Below are 16587 nucleotides of genomic sequence, written 5' to 3'. Positions count from 1 at the left end.
TTTTTCAGCCGATTTTACTCAAATTTTCGACTTTCTCTGCTCAAATTTTTACGGTTTCTCATAAAACGGTCGTATAAACGGAATGGACGCATCAGAGGGGGGTTGCATTGGCGGGATTCTACTTTAGTTGAATTAGGTGTGTCCAAAGTGTGATTCAGAAGTGTGCTTTTATGAGTTGCTATTTGCTATTATACTAGAGAAGGTTTCTCAGCTTCATTTGAGCTTGCTAGATAAGTGTCATTGTGTCATTGTATCATCATAATTTAGTCACATTTATACTTTCAGGATTTCCAATCTACAGATGAAATCAATTTAACACTGCACTCCTGCCTGTGCACCTTTTATTTATATTAATGCGACTGTGGCACCAGAAATGTTTTGGAAAGTGTCCCAGATTCTTATACCAATACAAATACTGAAAAGCATTTAAATATAAGAAATATATTAGTTTAATAAATTATTGAAATGTAATTGATTCACATTTTAGATTTTAACCTTACTCTTAAACTTGAAACCTTTTTTATTTGTAAAATTAATGTTGTAAACATCTAGGTCTAAATCAAAGAGAGCATTAAAATAAATTTTTTACAAATTGAAAATCTCAACAAGTTAGCCTTTTTTCAGAAAACACTATAAAAATATATTGTTTTAATATACATTATATGAAGAAGCAGAGAGTCTCATGTTTAAAGTTTTTACTCTTGTAATAAATGGTTAGAGCCAAGATTATTTGGTTTTATTTTGAACCTGATTTCGTCATTTAAAACCACACATATCGTCGTTATTTAGTCTTTTAAAAAAAAATATGAGTTTTTTTAAGCTATTCATGGTACTTACACAATATATTTCATGATTATGACATAAAAAATTGCAGCTGGGCCTATTGTGTTGTGTAGAATCACATGTAATCAACATTTTAATGTTCTGGTTAAACATTTTCTCTTAAAAAGTACCATACATTCTCAGGAACAGTCAAAAAATCTGACATTATGGCACCAAAACAAAAATAATTGAGGAAAAAATGGTAAAACTCACAATAAAAGCTTATAAAATGCCATTATTTAACACGCAGCATATATTTTGTGTGGGTTTATAATAATCATACTAATGTTCGTATAAGAAGAGAAAAAAAAAAATCGGACATTCTGCCTAACAATACGGCAGCAGTAGCTTGTGCAACGTAAGTGGGAGCGCGGGAATCTCGTCTAGACAGGCTGGCGGCTGCACAGGTGGCGGATGCATGACGTCATACGGCTTACCTCTCCTTCCCTCCCAGGCATACAAACCATCGTGTCTCTCTCCCCCTCCTGCCTCAACGTCCTTTGGCATGTGAAACTGTCAACATCCTTCCTCCCCTTCTCCAAACTGCGTGCAACGAGAGCCAGGTTTGTTTAGTCCATTTTAGGTAAAATGAAAAATTTTTAAGGGCCCCTGCGACAGCCATTTACCGTTAATTGTTTTGATACAATTTGTTAGTTACACAACATTATTTCTGCTGGAAAATCACTGAAACTTCAAAATTTCTTTAATAGAAAAATTTAGCAGGGCCGTAAAAGTATTCATTTTTGCCGCAAATGAACTATACTCGCCCTTCCTGCCGGACAACATTCTGGGCGCGTGACGCATGGCAACTACAGTCGTGTTCCGCGCACAGCCACGAAAAACCTACGCGATTTCCAAACTACACTAGATATCCGACTGGAGTCTGTTTACGAAAAGCATTTAAGAATTTGTTAATGCCCAACTGGTTCTATTGAGATAAAATGGCTAAAAGGCATGTTTTCGAAGTTTTAGGTGTAAAAAACCCGTTACAAATTTCTTGAAAGTATCAGAGGGAAATGCATTACAACTTTATCTTTATTTTTCCGCCATATAATGTTACGGTCACCACTCAAATTTCACAGTTATCTGACGGGAACGAGATGACTGCGCGCCAGTTCAGAGCCTTGCACTTAGAGGTTTTACCGCGCTAGAAATACCATTGAGCTTCGCTCTTATCATCCCGCTTGACTAACACACACGCTGACCCGACGGCGCCCTAAAGCTGATTAGAGGAAACACATAGAAATGCAAGGCAGGAAATTTTTCCAGCTTATCAACCAGGACCCGGGCAAGTCTTGACTATCAAGCTTTTCACATTAAAATATAAGAGACTTGTATTGTGTAATTTCGGTGTTATTTAGCAGTTTTTCTTAAAAATCGTTTTTTTAGCATTTTCCATATAAATTCGCGGAAAATTTCGCGATTTCACGATTCACCATATAATCGTGGCCCTATAAATGGTATAACAAGGATTGTATAATTCCCCAGGTGTTTTTGAAAATGTATAATCGCGCCCTTGTGAAGTGAACAGCGTGGTTACCCGCTCCTCATAGCCAGGGAAGGAGAGCGGTGTGAACAGTTGTTTCATTGCACCCTTTAAGGGCCCCACCTTCCTGGGCACACATACGGTGTGCAGAGCTTCAGGAAAAACAACGCAATTTCAAAACTACTCAAGATATCCGAGTGGGGCCTATTTACGAATAGCATTTAAGAGTTCGCTGAGGACCAAAAAGTACTTTTAATTTCGGATTTAGTTTTTAAACTGTATTTTTAGAAGCGTTAAAATGCCTAAAACGCGTGTTTTCAGAGTAATTTTTAGGCATAAAACAATCAGTACAGATTCTTGAAAGCACTTAAGGGGCTTGCATAACACCTTTATTATCATTTCTCGGCCATACAATGTTACGGTCACCGCCCAAATTTCACAGTTATCCTGTGACGACGAGACAAATGCGCGCCAGTTCAGAGCCTTGCGCTTAGAGGCTATACCGCGCTGGAAGCACCAGCGAGCGTCGCGCTTATCATCCCGCCTCACTAACACACATACACCCCTGACGAGGCGGGCCCCTTAACACATGGCAGGTTTAAAAAACATTATCCTGTGGTTGGTTCTTGCCCTAATTATCAAACGAATAACAAGAAAATTCGTTTAACAACAGCCTTACAAATGAAGTCAGACATTAAATACCCTTAAACTTCACAGCGTATTTTTACAATGCCATTTTTGCACACAAAACTTGCTGTACTGCCTAGTTACCGATGCCATCAAAACAACCTACACTGTGAAATCTTGGCAACAGATTGGAATGGCTGATAACATTTCTAAGTGAAAACATGATACTTCAAATACTGTACATTTAAACGAGGTTCGCTCAAATCACATTTAATGTTTATAAAGTAATTGATGCTAAACATGCCGTTAGTTACCTCGTTTTCAAAAAAATATGAAAAACTATGCAAATTACAATTCCAATATAAAAACCCTGTATATAAAATATCTTATATTTTGAGCTAGAAAAGTACGATGTAATATGTATTAAAATTAATTATTTAAAAGAAGCTATTTACTTCTGATACATAAACATATTATCCACCAGGCAAAATATATATACACACACACACAAACTCTATCACACACTCACTCTCTCACTCTCTCTCTCTCTCTCACACACACACACACACACACACACACACACACACACACACAATTACTTTTCGTAATAAAAGACCAACACAAAATATTTAGTGTGCAAGATTATTATGTTAATTCTTTAGTGTTCAAAAATCTAGGAAAATTTAACCACTGCCTATTCGTGTGGTAGTAATTGCTGCTATTACTTGCCTTATGTCTTTTTTCTGAATGATGGGGACGATCGTCTACTCGTTGTTGCCTGGTGTGTGTTCCCTCAGCACGGCCGCTGAGTCGTCTTCCTCTGAGACTCGAAGACCCTCGTCTGCACTTCGTCCCTGCGGCCGTGCTGCTGACTCGCTACTGTAGCTGGTCCGGTCCACGAGTACCTCTTGCGAGTTGCTAGACCTGAACCATAGCTCGCACACTCGCCGACAGGAGATCAGCAGTGACTAGTGCCTGTTGCAAAATGTCGTAGCAACTTCATTTTCATGTAGCTAACTGCAAATTAGAACGTTAGGGACAACAGTAAAATAAAACCAGTGTTAATGGCTCAAGTCTGTTTGGCAACTACAACTATGCCACAGGACACTGAGAGGTTGTCGTGTCAACTGCACTGTATCGTGAATGAACGGTCTTGCCAACAGTCATACCTTGCTGCCACCGCTCGCCTGCCTCAATCAGCCTTGTTTCGGGAACGCCTGGAGAATTACCACTCGCTAACAGGAGACACTCTGATCTGACTTTATACCAGTCACCTCCTCAACTTTAAAATAACAAGTTCACTGTAGAGGCATTAAGAAAATAAAAGGACTCATCAAATTTCCAAAGTTGCAGTTCTTGTAGGCGGCGATGACAGCGGTGACGGTGTATCGGGTGTCGCAGCTGGAGCTGGTCTGCTTCTGTATCCCTGGCCCCAGTGAGGGGGTGTTATGCTCCTTGGACAGGAATCTGTAACCTCTGAGAGCTTCTAGTAGACAACATGGCCGCACTTCCGGCCACCCGCGAAGTCTCCCGACTCACTCTGAGTGCTTCCGAGGCGGCCGGTCCGCACAAGACGGGCCTTAAGCGCCCTGAGCTTGTTGATGTCTCTTGCTTCTGTATGCAAAATTGGGAAACATGTGCGTTGCTGGCAGGCAACACAGCAGTATTGTGATCTGTAATGTTGTTGGAATGCCTGACTGGATGGGTGATATGCACGCGTGCTCCACAGGTCCAAGAAGGGGGGCTGGCCCCCGTATGTGCGCATGCTGCACGGCTTCCACTCGCGCGCGCCGTACGTGGTCGTCTGCCCCCCGTGCCCGCGAGACAGCAGCACGGAACACGGCCCGGGTGAGTGTCCTGCACTTGCTGCTGCAAGTAATAATTATGAATTGTCGATGAGATTTAAAAAAAATATTAGAGAAAAGATATTGTATTTTCATTGCTGCAGTGTGAAGTCAGAATTTCTCACTTTGCACTTTGCCTGGTACTAACTCCCGAGTTTTAACCATTCCACTTTGTTGTATCATCCTCGTCTGCATTTTTGTTTCAGTGGAAGCCGACAACTTTTTTTGTTAATTTCATGGTACCAGTACAGAATTAAACAAAAACATGCAACATTAGTTAGTTTATTATTTAATAAAATTCATTGAACACTATGTACTTGATTGATGTAAGATTGATGTAAGAACCCTTATACAGAAAACCTCGTTCAACAAACTCCTTTACAATGAATTACGAATTCCTCGCTACAATGAAGGAATTGTTATGTCCCGCCATATAACTCTATGTATTTTTACCTCTAAATCACTAAATATTTATTTACAGTTCCGCCAAAAATAAAAACAGCTCTCTTTGAAGCATGGTGGTCAGTGGTGGTGACCACATAAATTTTGGTCATACAAGCATGGTGGTTAGCAGCGATAACCACTTGAACTTATTTCTGCCTGCTCCGAATGCATGGTGGTATCCGCCGCTAATCACTTTTACTAGTTCCGTGAAATGCCGCTAGATTGCATGCAAATGCAATTCTGAGCCTCGCGAGGTTACTGTTCAGTTCTTCGTGGTTTTGAATATTAGTGACGATATATTTTGTTATGCTGTGTTTAGATACGAGTTATTGTCGTAATAGTGTTACAATTGTTCAGTATAAAACAATATATATACATTTTACAGGGATTTTTTTTCGCAGTGTTCTATAATGCGTCCAAAGATAAAAAGTTCTAGAAGGAGAAAACAATGTTATGTAGAAATACCTTCAAGTTCCGAAAGTGATATAAGTAATGATGATGCTGACGCAGATCCATCGTTTAGTATAGAAAAAGAAAAGACATTTCAAATATCAGCATCATCGTCATCCTCTGACATTAGTTCAGATAATGATTCATATGATATTCCTGCAGCCGTGAAAACTAGTAATCAACTCTTATAGCGCAACAATCTAATGCAAAAAGTTTTGAACATGTTTCTGCTAGCACATCTATGCCATGTTCTAGTAAATCTTGGTCGAGAAAGTCTTCTGTAGTAACTGCACCTGTTTGGGATCAAGCTGAGAGGAATTTTGATACGCTTCCTAATTTTACAGAGAGGCAAGGACCCTCAGATAAGATATTACATCTCCCAGATCACGAACCCATAACAATATATTAACAATTTTTTGATAGTGAATTATATGAACATATTGCAATTCAAACTAACTTATATGCCACACAGGAAGGGAAAACTTTCAAACCAACAAATTCCGATGAAATAAGGGCTTTTATTGGAATAAATATATATACGGGCATGAAAGTTTTACCTAGTTATCGCGATTACTGGTCGTCAAAACCAAACTTTCATGACTACTATATTTCGGATGTCATGACAGTAAACAGGTTTTGCTGGCTACTAAGCCATGTACATTTCAATGACAACACAGTGCAACCAAAGTTTGGTCAGCAAGATTATGATCGGCTGTACAAAATTAGGCCCATCCTAAACTCTATCCAAAAGGCTTTTTCAGAAAACTACCATGCTCATCAAAAACTCATGGTTGAGGAAGCAATGGTGAAGTTTAAGGGTAGATCAACCTTGAAACAGTATATGAGGGATAAACCTATAAAAAGAGGTTTCAAGATATGGATGTTATGTGATTCATCTGGATACAACCTCAGATTTCAAGTGTACACTGGCAAAAGTGTGAATCAAGTTGAACATGGCTTAGCAGCTCGTGTAGTTCTTGAGCTTTGTGAAGATTTTGGTGGCAAAGGCCACCATCTGTACATCGATAATTATTTCAGCAATTTTGACTTGATGGTCTCACTAAAAGAAAGTAAAATATTTTGTTGTGGTACTGTAAATCAATCACGAAAAAATTTTCCATCTTTGAAAGAAGATAAAGAGTTGAAGAGAGGGGACAATGACTGGAAACAAACTGAAAAGGGAATTATAATGTTTAGGTGGAAGGATAAAAGGGTAGTAAATTTTATTTCTAATTACCATGATCCGAACAATGTGACTGTTGTGCAACGAAAGGAAAGGGATGGATATGTCTCAGAGGTGCATTGTCCACAAATCTTGAAAGACTACAACCATAATATGAATTACGTTGACAACTTTGATCGTCTGAAGAATGATTATCAGGTAGATAGAAAAAGTAAAAAAAAAATGGTATATGAGGTTTTTTTTTCCACTTTGTTGATGCAGCTATCACCAATGTGTTTATCATTCACAAACAAACCTGACAAGAAAAGCTGAGTAACAAGAATTTTCGAAGGTCACTATATGACTCACTGCTTTTGAAATCAACTATATGCTCACCAAAAGATAGGGGACAGAAGCGTATCATCGAGATAAAGGGCCACAAACCGACAGTCGACAAGTGTATACGACTACAGACTGCTGACCATCAACCACAGCGTTCATCATCTAAACGATGTGCAAAGTGCAGCACGAAGAAGCATCCAGTAAGGAGAATTTGGATGTGCAATACCTGCAAGGTTCCATTGTGTTTGAGGAAAGACAAAAATTGCTTCCAAGACTTTCACAAAAATTAGTGCTGATGTAAGCTCAACATGCAGTGTACGTTTTTCAGGTCGATTTTATGTGCCTACCCAGATGTAGCTACTTGACTTTCCATTTTAGAGCACCTCGTCCTAATACGTATACAAAATGTTTGTTATTTTTAAAATACTGTGAAGTAAATTTTATGTAGGTAATGTAAAGTACTTGACATATCTGATTCTATGTTACAAAGGGCAAGTGTATTATTTAAATTCCAGCTGGTCTATGTGTTGCACATATATGTTTTACAAATTCTAATGAATTATAAGTTTATAAGTACATAAATGATAAAACTGTGCACAAATTGGTTTATTTGGGCGTAAGTGGTTACCATTGATAACCACCGTGACAAAGTCCCCTAATGCATGGTGGTTATCTACAATAACCACAATATTTTATTAAAAATAGTGTAAATTAAAACACCAAAATTTTTTTTAATGTATTTTTAATTCATATAACTGTGAATAACTGCTCAAATTTTCAGAAAGGTAAAAAGTTTTTGCAAAAAAATATTCTGTGCATAGGTAGTCAATAAAATTAAATTTTAGGTATGCTTCAAAGAGTTAAGAAAAATCTCCAAATATTTATGTTGAATTTTCACTTTGGGGGTTAGATCAGGGCTGAAGCCTTTGAAAATGGTAAAAAGTGGAAAAAAAATAATGGTAGGATGAAACCCATTGGAAAAGGAAGAGAATGTAACAAACATGAAAGGAAAAATAATTTACGGGCGATCTGAGGTCAGGAAGTGGACCGGTTTATCTCGATTTCTGGCAAAACTTCAAGTCTTATGGAAAAAAGATAAATGGCAAAGTTGTAGGTAATAAAAAGATTTACAACTTTTGTATTAATACTTTTTTCACATAACCTCAAAATTTATGTGAAAAATTTAAAAAATCAAGATTTTGGTTTTTTATTTTTATCTTTTACAAAAAAATTTATTTTTCACAAAATTAGGTGAAAATTAATTTTTTTATGTCCCAAACACGCTTTAATTTTTTTTATTTAAATATATTTTTCTCCTTATTTGGACTTAATATCGAAAAAAACACCCTAATTTTAAATTGAAAATCCTCCCGTCAAAATATCAGCTTTTTAAAAAACGTCTGTGGGCTTTTTGTTCGTTGAAATCTTTACTTTCTGATGGTGTAAAAAAAAATATACAGTACTATAGTAAATGTTCTCAGAAAATGAAAAGAAAGGAAAAAAACTTGAATCCGAAATTTTGTTTTAATCATTATGTACATTTTTGAGCTATTTATTAAAATTTACACTTTAAATACTCGAAAAACCTAAGATTCCATGTTACATTGATATCAAAAAAATTGTAAATTGAAATATACTACTATAATTAACAACCAAATAAGTTAATAAAGTTAATATTTAATAAGACATCTACCATATTTTCAGAAAGTTGTAGAATATTCTTTAAATTATATGCGTAGATGCCTATTTATTGCTATTTTAAGATAACTTATATACCTGAGTGACCTACGGAACATTTTAGCCAATCAAAAGGTATATCATAGAGAAGTGGGGAAGGGGCTAGGAGGGTCAGACCTGTTATTTCATAGTGGCTGTACAAACCGTTAGCCAGTACATATTCGAGATACAGAGCAGTGAACAACATAGTTCATAAAAATACACGTGCAGGCTGAGTTGCTTTAAGAGAATTGTGACAAATTTACTTTAAAAGAAACTTTTGGCATCTATATAGCAAGGTAAATACTATCTGTATTTTAATCTGTATCCTCGGAGCGATTGGATTTATCATGGATGGTAGTGGATTTAAGGAGGCTTTTTGTGAAATATATGCAGAAAATTTGTCCGATAAAGCTCTTTCCGGGCATGCATATGCACGAGCTATCAGAGGACATTTTCTAGTACAGCTCGCCTTGTCTGAATTGGGGCGTTACTTTGAGTGTTGTCTAGATAGTCGGGATAAAAATTTGTTATCAGTTAACATTGGTTTAACCGTGTTTTTCAGTTACCGTGGATCCTTGCCAGTCATTACCATTGGTTAAATCCTGAATAGGTTCTACTCTGTTTGCAACAAATGATTTCCATCTTGCAGCTGGTGAGTCTAACCAGGACAGGACAATTGTGGAATCCGGTCTGCAAGTAGTACTGCACCACATAATTCCAATCGAGGAAGAGTTGTGTGTTTAACTGGAGCAACCCAAGATTTGGAAACCAGTAACTTAACTGCCACGTTACCACAACTGGAAACAGATCTTAGGTACAGACAGGCCCCATATGCTTGTTCGCTGGCATCTGAGAACCCACGATTTGCACATCACAGTTTAGACCACTGACAAGTACGTGTCTATCGACTTCAATGTGCCTGACAGCTGCTAGTCTCGTATAGAGCCTTTGCCACTGCAATGTAAATTCTGGTGGAATGATTTCATCCCAACCTAACTGGAGGGACCAAATTTTTTTTTGAAATATCTTTAAACAAATGACCACTGGACTAATCAGTCCCAAAGGATCAAATATGGATGAAACTGCTGAAGATATTATGCACTTTGTTGTACCACTTAACTGATCATGTGTCCTCATAGCTGGTCCTATAGTATTCGTTGCTACATGAAATGTGTCAGTCACTGGTTGCCACAATAGACCAAGAGTTCTTACTTCATCTGAAGTTTCAAATGAGTGCAGTGTTTGTTTTTCTCTATACTCTGGTGAAATTGCTTCTAGAACAGCTGTGTGATTAGAACAAAATTTTCGTAAGGGAAAGCCACCAGAGTTAAGAAGTTTGATCAGTTGATCTTGTATGCTAAGTGCCTCTTCTACTGTGTTAGCCCCACAGAGTGCATCATCTACATAAAAATCCCTCTTTAATATTTCTGCTGCTTTAGGGTACTAGTGACATTCATCTGCAGCAAGCTGCTGCAGGCACCTTGTAGCCAAAAATGGCGCAGAAGCTGTGCCATAAGTTACAGTTTGAAGCTCATAGATCTTGACTGGATCATCTGGAGATTTTCTCCATAAGATTCGCTGAAGTCTGGTGAGGATGAATGTTGATCTGTCCATACATTTTTGCAATATCTGCTGTAAAGGCTATTGCATGTGTTCTGAATCTCACGATTATTGAATACAAGTCCTGCTGTATGGTTGCACCAACCAGAAGTGTATCATTGAGAGAGATACACCTGTTGTAGTTTTTGCAGATGCATCGGAAACTACTCGTGTTTTTGTTGTTGAACTTGATGCCTTTACCACTGCATGATGGGGAAGATAATATGCCATATTTTCATTTCTACTCGTATCCTTTATTTCTGACATGTGCCCTAACATCTCATACTACTCCATACATTTACTGTATTCAGTACGAAGCTCTGGTTGCTTGTGTAAGCGATGTTCCAATTGCTGCAACCTTCTAAGTGCATGATCACGCGAGTCGCCCAATTTAAGTTCATCTTGACAACTTGGTAATCTGACTGTGTACCTGCCATTGCAGTCCCTAGTGGTGTGGTTTATGAAGTGCTCCTCACACTGAATTTCTTCCTTTGAGCCTAGTGCTTGATTAACTTCTTCTGTTTCCCAAAACGTTTGAAGTCTCCTGTCAAGTATTAAGTCACGTCTGGAAAGGAAAGACTTAGGATGTGAAGACATAACTTTTGTGTTATGTGATTTAACACGTCCAGATGGGATGTAACCTAGCTCTGTGTTTTGAAGTACTGGATAATAACCTGTCCTGGTTCTTTTATCCCCCTTTAACAAATGACAGAAAAGCTCAGCTCCAATCAGAAGATCAATTCTTCCTGGCTGATCAAACTTATCATCGGCTAGCACAACATCATGAGGAATGTTCCAGCCTTGGGTGTCTATGGATACTGCCGGAACATTGTCAGTTATTTTTTGCAGTATTGCACAGTTGAGATTTGTCCTAAAGTTGCTAGTGTTAGAATGAAGCTCAATGTTTACATTATGAGTTGCTTGAGCCAGGACATTACCAATTCATTCTATAGGCATTCTGTCGTATGACTGTCGTAGATTCAGTAACTTGGCTAATGAGTCTGTTGTGAAGTTGCTTTGTGATGCTGAGTCAAGTAGGGCACGGCACAGGTGCAGCTTCCTGAACTGTCGCATACCTTAACAATGGCTGTTGATGGTAAAACATGAGTGGTACTTCTGATTTTCAAGCTACAATAACTTGCTTTTGAGCCCCTTAGGCTATTTGTACTGCCAATGCCAGATTCTTGTGTTGATGCAGTGCTGTTTCCTGGGTATGATATTTTATTGTTAAGAATCTGGCGTGTTTCTTGATTTTCTCGATGTAGCAGTGTGTGGTGCCTGTTTGTACATTTTCCACAATGGCCAGACCAACATTTTGCTTCATGATGAGATGGTCTAAGACAATTGAAGCATAAGCTGTGCTGCCTTGCATATTCATATCTCTCTTCTACACTGGCTTCTGCGAATGAACTACATTTGTAAAGTGAATGATTCCGATTACAGAATGGGCAATTATCAGTGTTAGTTGCCACAAAAATATTAGTATTTCTAGAAGTGCTAGCAAACTTGATTTTGGCATCATTTGAAGTGACACTGGAGGCATTATTGAACCTTGCATTTTGACTTGACTGAAAAAGTTCCAGTGCCTGGCATCGCTTTTCCAGAAATCCCAACAGTCTCTCAAGGGAAGGAAATTCACAAGATGCAGTTTCGTGTTCCCACTCCCTTCTTGTATTGATATCTGTATGATCAAGCAATATAAGTATAGGCAGGGTTTCATGAAGTGGTGTGTCAGTCTTGAGACTAGTTATAGCATTTAGATTACGCCTGACGTGGCTAACAAGCTGTCGTAATGGTGGTCCTGACTCCTTGGTTACCTTTGGTGGTGTTAACAGTTCGGTTACATATTTGGCCACAATAAGCTTGGGATTGTTTTAATGCTGGTTTAGTAACTGCCACGCCACTTGAAAGTTTTCGTCAGAAATAGTCAAATTTTGCACCATTTCAAGTGCTTCACCTTTCAATGAAGAAATCAAGTAGTGAAGTTTCTGTACTTCTGGGAGAGATTTATTGCCAACGATCAAACCCTTGAATGTGTCCCTGAATTGTACCCATGTTGCAAAATCACCAGAAAATGTAGGCAGATTGACTGCAGGGAGATGTAAATAATTTGGTTTGCCATGGCTAGATTTATCTGTTGAACTGGGTGTCATAAATGTTTCTAAGTGGGCCTTAACATGATAAAACATAGCTTCAAATTCCGCTCTGTGTTCACTATGGTCAGTTTCTTCATCATCCAATTCCAATTTTAACTGTACATCGTCAAACCGTGACCATAAGTCGGGAAGTGCCTGTAATCTACTTGGAATCTCACCAATGTTCTGAGATTCACTGTAATTGGATGCAAAGGTTTGCATACGAGTCAATGAACCCTTGTACACAGCGCGTTGTTTCTTAAGTCATTTGCACTGATCCTCATCCATGGTCGAAAATCGACATACAATATACAATGGATAAATAGAAGGATTAGTAAGGACAAGGGAGGCCTGTCATGATGTCTGACTAACCTGTCTCTGTTCAATGTAGATCCTGAAGAACCACTGTAGTAGTCCAAATTAGACTTTGTTTGCTGGCTTTTGCACTCTATTGCTGGGAATACTTGTCGCGGATGAAGGCTAGTTCAGATGCGCGCGTAGTTGCGGTTTTACGGCTCGTGCTTCGCCAGGAACATGCGCGGACGCGACCGGCAATGATTGCGACGACGTAACACAGGAAGCTTCCAAACCGCACCAAGTCTCTTGCACGCTGGGAATGCTTGTCGCGGATGAACGCTAGTTCAGATGCACGCGTAGTTGCGGTTTTACGGCTCGTGCCTCGCCAGGAACATGCGCGGACGCGACCGGCAATGATTGCGACGACGTAACACAGGAAGCTTCCAAACCGCACCAAGTCTCTTGCACGCTGGGAATGCTTGTCGCGGATGAACGCTAGTTCAGATGCGCGCGTAGTTGCGGTTTTACGGCTCGTGCCTCGCCAGGAACATGCGCGGACGCGACCGGCAATGATTGCGACGACGTAACACAGGAAGCTTCCAAACCGCACCAAGTCTCTTGCACGCTGGGAATGCTTGTCGCGGATGAACGCTAGTTCAGATGCGTGCATAGTTGCGGTTTTACGGCTCGTGCCTCGCCGGGAACATGCACGGACGCGACCGGGAATGATTGCGACGACGTAACACAGGAAGCTTCCAAACCGCACCAAGTCTCTTGCACGCTGGGAATGCTTGTCGCGGATGAACGCTAGTTCAGATGCGCGCGTAGTTGCGGTTTTACGGCTCGTGCCTCGCCAGGAACATGCACGGACGCGACCGGGAATGATTGCGACGACGTAACACAGGAAGCTTCCAAACCGCACCAAGTCTCTTGCACGCTGGGAATGCTTGTCGCGGATGAACGCTAGTTCAGATGCGCGCGTAGTTGCGGTTTTACGGCTCGTGCCTCGCCAGGAACATGCGCGGACGCGACCGGCAATGATTGCGACGACGTAACACAGGAAGCTTCCAAACCGCACCAAGTCTCTTGCACGCTGGGAATGCTTGTCGCGGATGAACGCTAGTTCAGATGCGTGCATAGTTGCGGTTTTACGGCTCGTGCCTCGCCGGGAACATGCACGGACGCGACCGGGAATGATTGCGACGACGTAACACAGGAAGCTTCCAAACCGCACCAAGTCTCTTGCACGCTGGGAATGCTTGTCGCGGATGAACGCTAGTTCAGATGCGCGCGTAGTTGCGGTTTTACGGCTCGTGCCTCGCCAGGAACATGCACGGACGCGACCGGGAATGATTGCGACGACGTAACACAGGAAGCTTCCAAACCGCACCAAGTCTCTTGCACGCTGGGAATGCTTGTCGCGGATGAACGCTAGTTCAGATGCGCGCGTAGTTGCGGTTTTACGGCTCGTGCCTCGCCAGGAACATGCACGGACGCGACCGGGAATGATTGCGATGACGTAACACGGGAAACTTCCAAACCACACCAAGTCTCTTACACAAACACATTGACTGTTCGTTACATTTGTATAAATTACGCCACTCTATTGTTAGTCGTGTTTTCATAGTGCGTGGAACCGGTAAACACTCACTTGTCGTACCGATCCGGCCCGGAGGACCAAAATGTTGCTAGCTTACTATAATGCAGGGCTGTGAAATGATAGACAACATTGCTCACTGTAATATTTACTGGGCACCACATCTCTGCGTGCACAATCACGCGCAGAGCCTACAAGAACACTGTCCCGTCGAGAGCTCTACCGCTCTCGCTTCACCGCACCCCTCTCTCCGCTACCTCTCAATCCTCCCCTGCCAGTACAGTCTGTCCATCACCATTATTGATACACAACATCAAACAAGTGCCATCTGCAATTTTTCCACAAGTGGCTGAAGTAATGGCGTTTATCGCCATTATTTACTCTATGGGTGCTGCAGAAAACAAAATATAGTCAAGATGGCATACAGTGTATAAAGCTTTGAATTGTAAACAGTTATGCATGTTTCAGAATGATTCAACCTATTTTTTTTTTTTGCAGAAAAGGTTAATTTAGCACAAATATCATGATTTCATCATATTTTGTGAAAAATTATGGATTTTGTTCATCACACCATATTTCTCTAAAACAAAATGCAGTATATTAAACTTTTTATCTCAACTAAGTAACATTATTTGTATTTTGCATCATGTGCTAGTGATATTTAAAATTTTGTGGTTTCGTCATTAACAAAATTTGACTACCCCGTTATGTGTGGCAGCGATCTGCAATTTGATAGACGCTCAGGTGTCATACACTACTATTGAGTATAAAATGTTGGAGAACTATGTTCCAGAGTTGAAGGGGCAAAACTAGTTTGTGTTTGTGGATTTGTTCATTCAAGATATCAAAACCAACATTATGTTGAATATACACTCTTCAAACTTTAATGCACGTTATCTGTGATAGAATTTAGGAACAATTATTGAACTGTCTCCATGGAGTTATATAAAATCACATTGAAATTCAAGATATAAGAAGACTTCATTGTTGGTGTTACAGAACTTTACACTATGCATTGTATTGTACACTACACGGACCAGCAACATGCGTGAAACTAACATAAAAATCACAAAAATTTTGAATTTTTAAACTCCAGATAATATCAAAACGTTTAAGCTGAAAAAAATATTTGAAGAGCTGGTAACTGGTAACTGGTAAGACACAAATGTTTAAGTACAGAGAAGCATTTAGCTGAAAAATATTCAAAGTCCACACAATTCCCTCCCCACACAAATGTTTTACAGAGGAGCATACAGCTGAAAAATTTTCAAAGCCTGCATTGCTACATTTTCACACAAAAGTTTAAGTACACAGAAGTAGCTAGCAGAAAAATTTTTGAAAGTTCTGATAGCTAATTTAATTATTTAAAAGACAAAATATGGTAGATAGAAAAATGAATACATAACCTCAAATCTACTCATTTACACGAAATCCATAAATTCAACCCACAAACTACAACTAATCATACTACCCCTCAATATAACAAAGAAGCCCCTTGCTTGAAACCAACCAAACCTAAAAATTGTTACAATTTTAGCACAAAATGCAGCTAATGTGCAGGTTTTCATAACAACTCCTGAGTTTCGGCAGGTCTGTGATGTGTGAAGGGGTATGGGGTAAAAACATGTATCAACCATGCAACAAGTATGATTAACCTCTATAGCTTGGACCAAGTACAACCACTATTGGCTTTGCCAATTAGAGATGGGGTCGCGAGGTACTTTCACAATCATGAATCATCTCTCAATAATATCTGAGAGCCTGAGCTATCCACAACAGTCTCAAGCAATTCACGGCATCGTGGACCCAAGAGTCCCTCAGCACACAGCCATTATCTACACACACAGTTAAACTTCTACATGACAATACTTGACATGGTAAATGTTATAGTTATGAAAGGAAATAGTTAGAAAAATTGAAATCTAATACTTTTTTGGATTCAGAACATACACTTGCATGTTTGAAACTGAGCTTCATATGTCTACAAATGTAGGCTTGAGGCCTATGTATTCCGATACTCAACTCACTTTGTTTCAGAGTATGATGGCTGTATTCATGCTGTT

The 16587-nt window shown here is 39.6% G+C and overlaps 1 protein-coding gene across 1 annotated transcript in view; it reads left to right on the top strand.

Moving 5' to 3' along the window:
* LOC134535727 (gem-associated protein 5-like) overlaps positions 1 to 16587 on the top strand; it is a 212626-nt gene that overhangs the window by 46627 nt on the left and 149412 nt on the right. Inside the window, exon 5 of the mRNA XM_063374945.1 lies at positions 4665 to 4783. Within this exon, the coding sequence (XP_063231015.1) occupies positions 4665 to 4783 (119 nt within the window). The remainder of the gene's footprint in view (positions 1 to 4664; positions 4784 to 16587) is intronic.

The sequence above is a fragment of the Bacillus rossius genome, chromosome 10 (assembly GCF_032445375.1).
Source record: "Bacillus rossius redtenbacheri isolate Brsri chromosome 10, Brsri_v3, whole genome shotgun sequence".
In the NCBI taxonomy this organism is placed as follows: domain Eukaryota; kingdom Metazoa; phylum Arthropoda; class Insecta; order Phasmatodea; family Bacillidae; genus Bacillus; species Bacillus rossius.
Note: the sequence above shows the minus strand (reverse complement) of the source record. Positions and strands in the feature narration are given on the sequence as shown.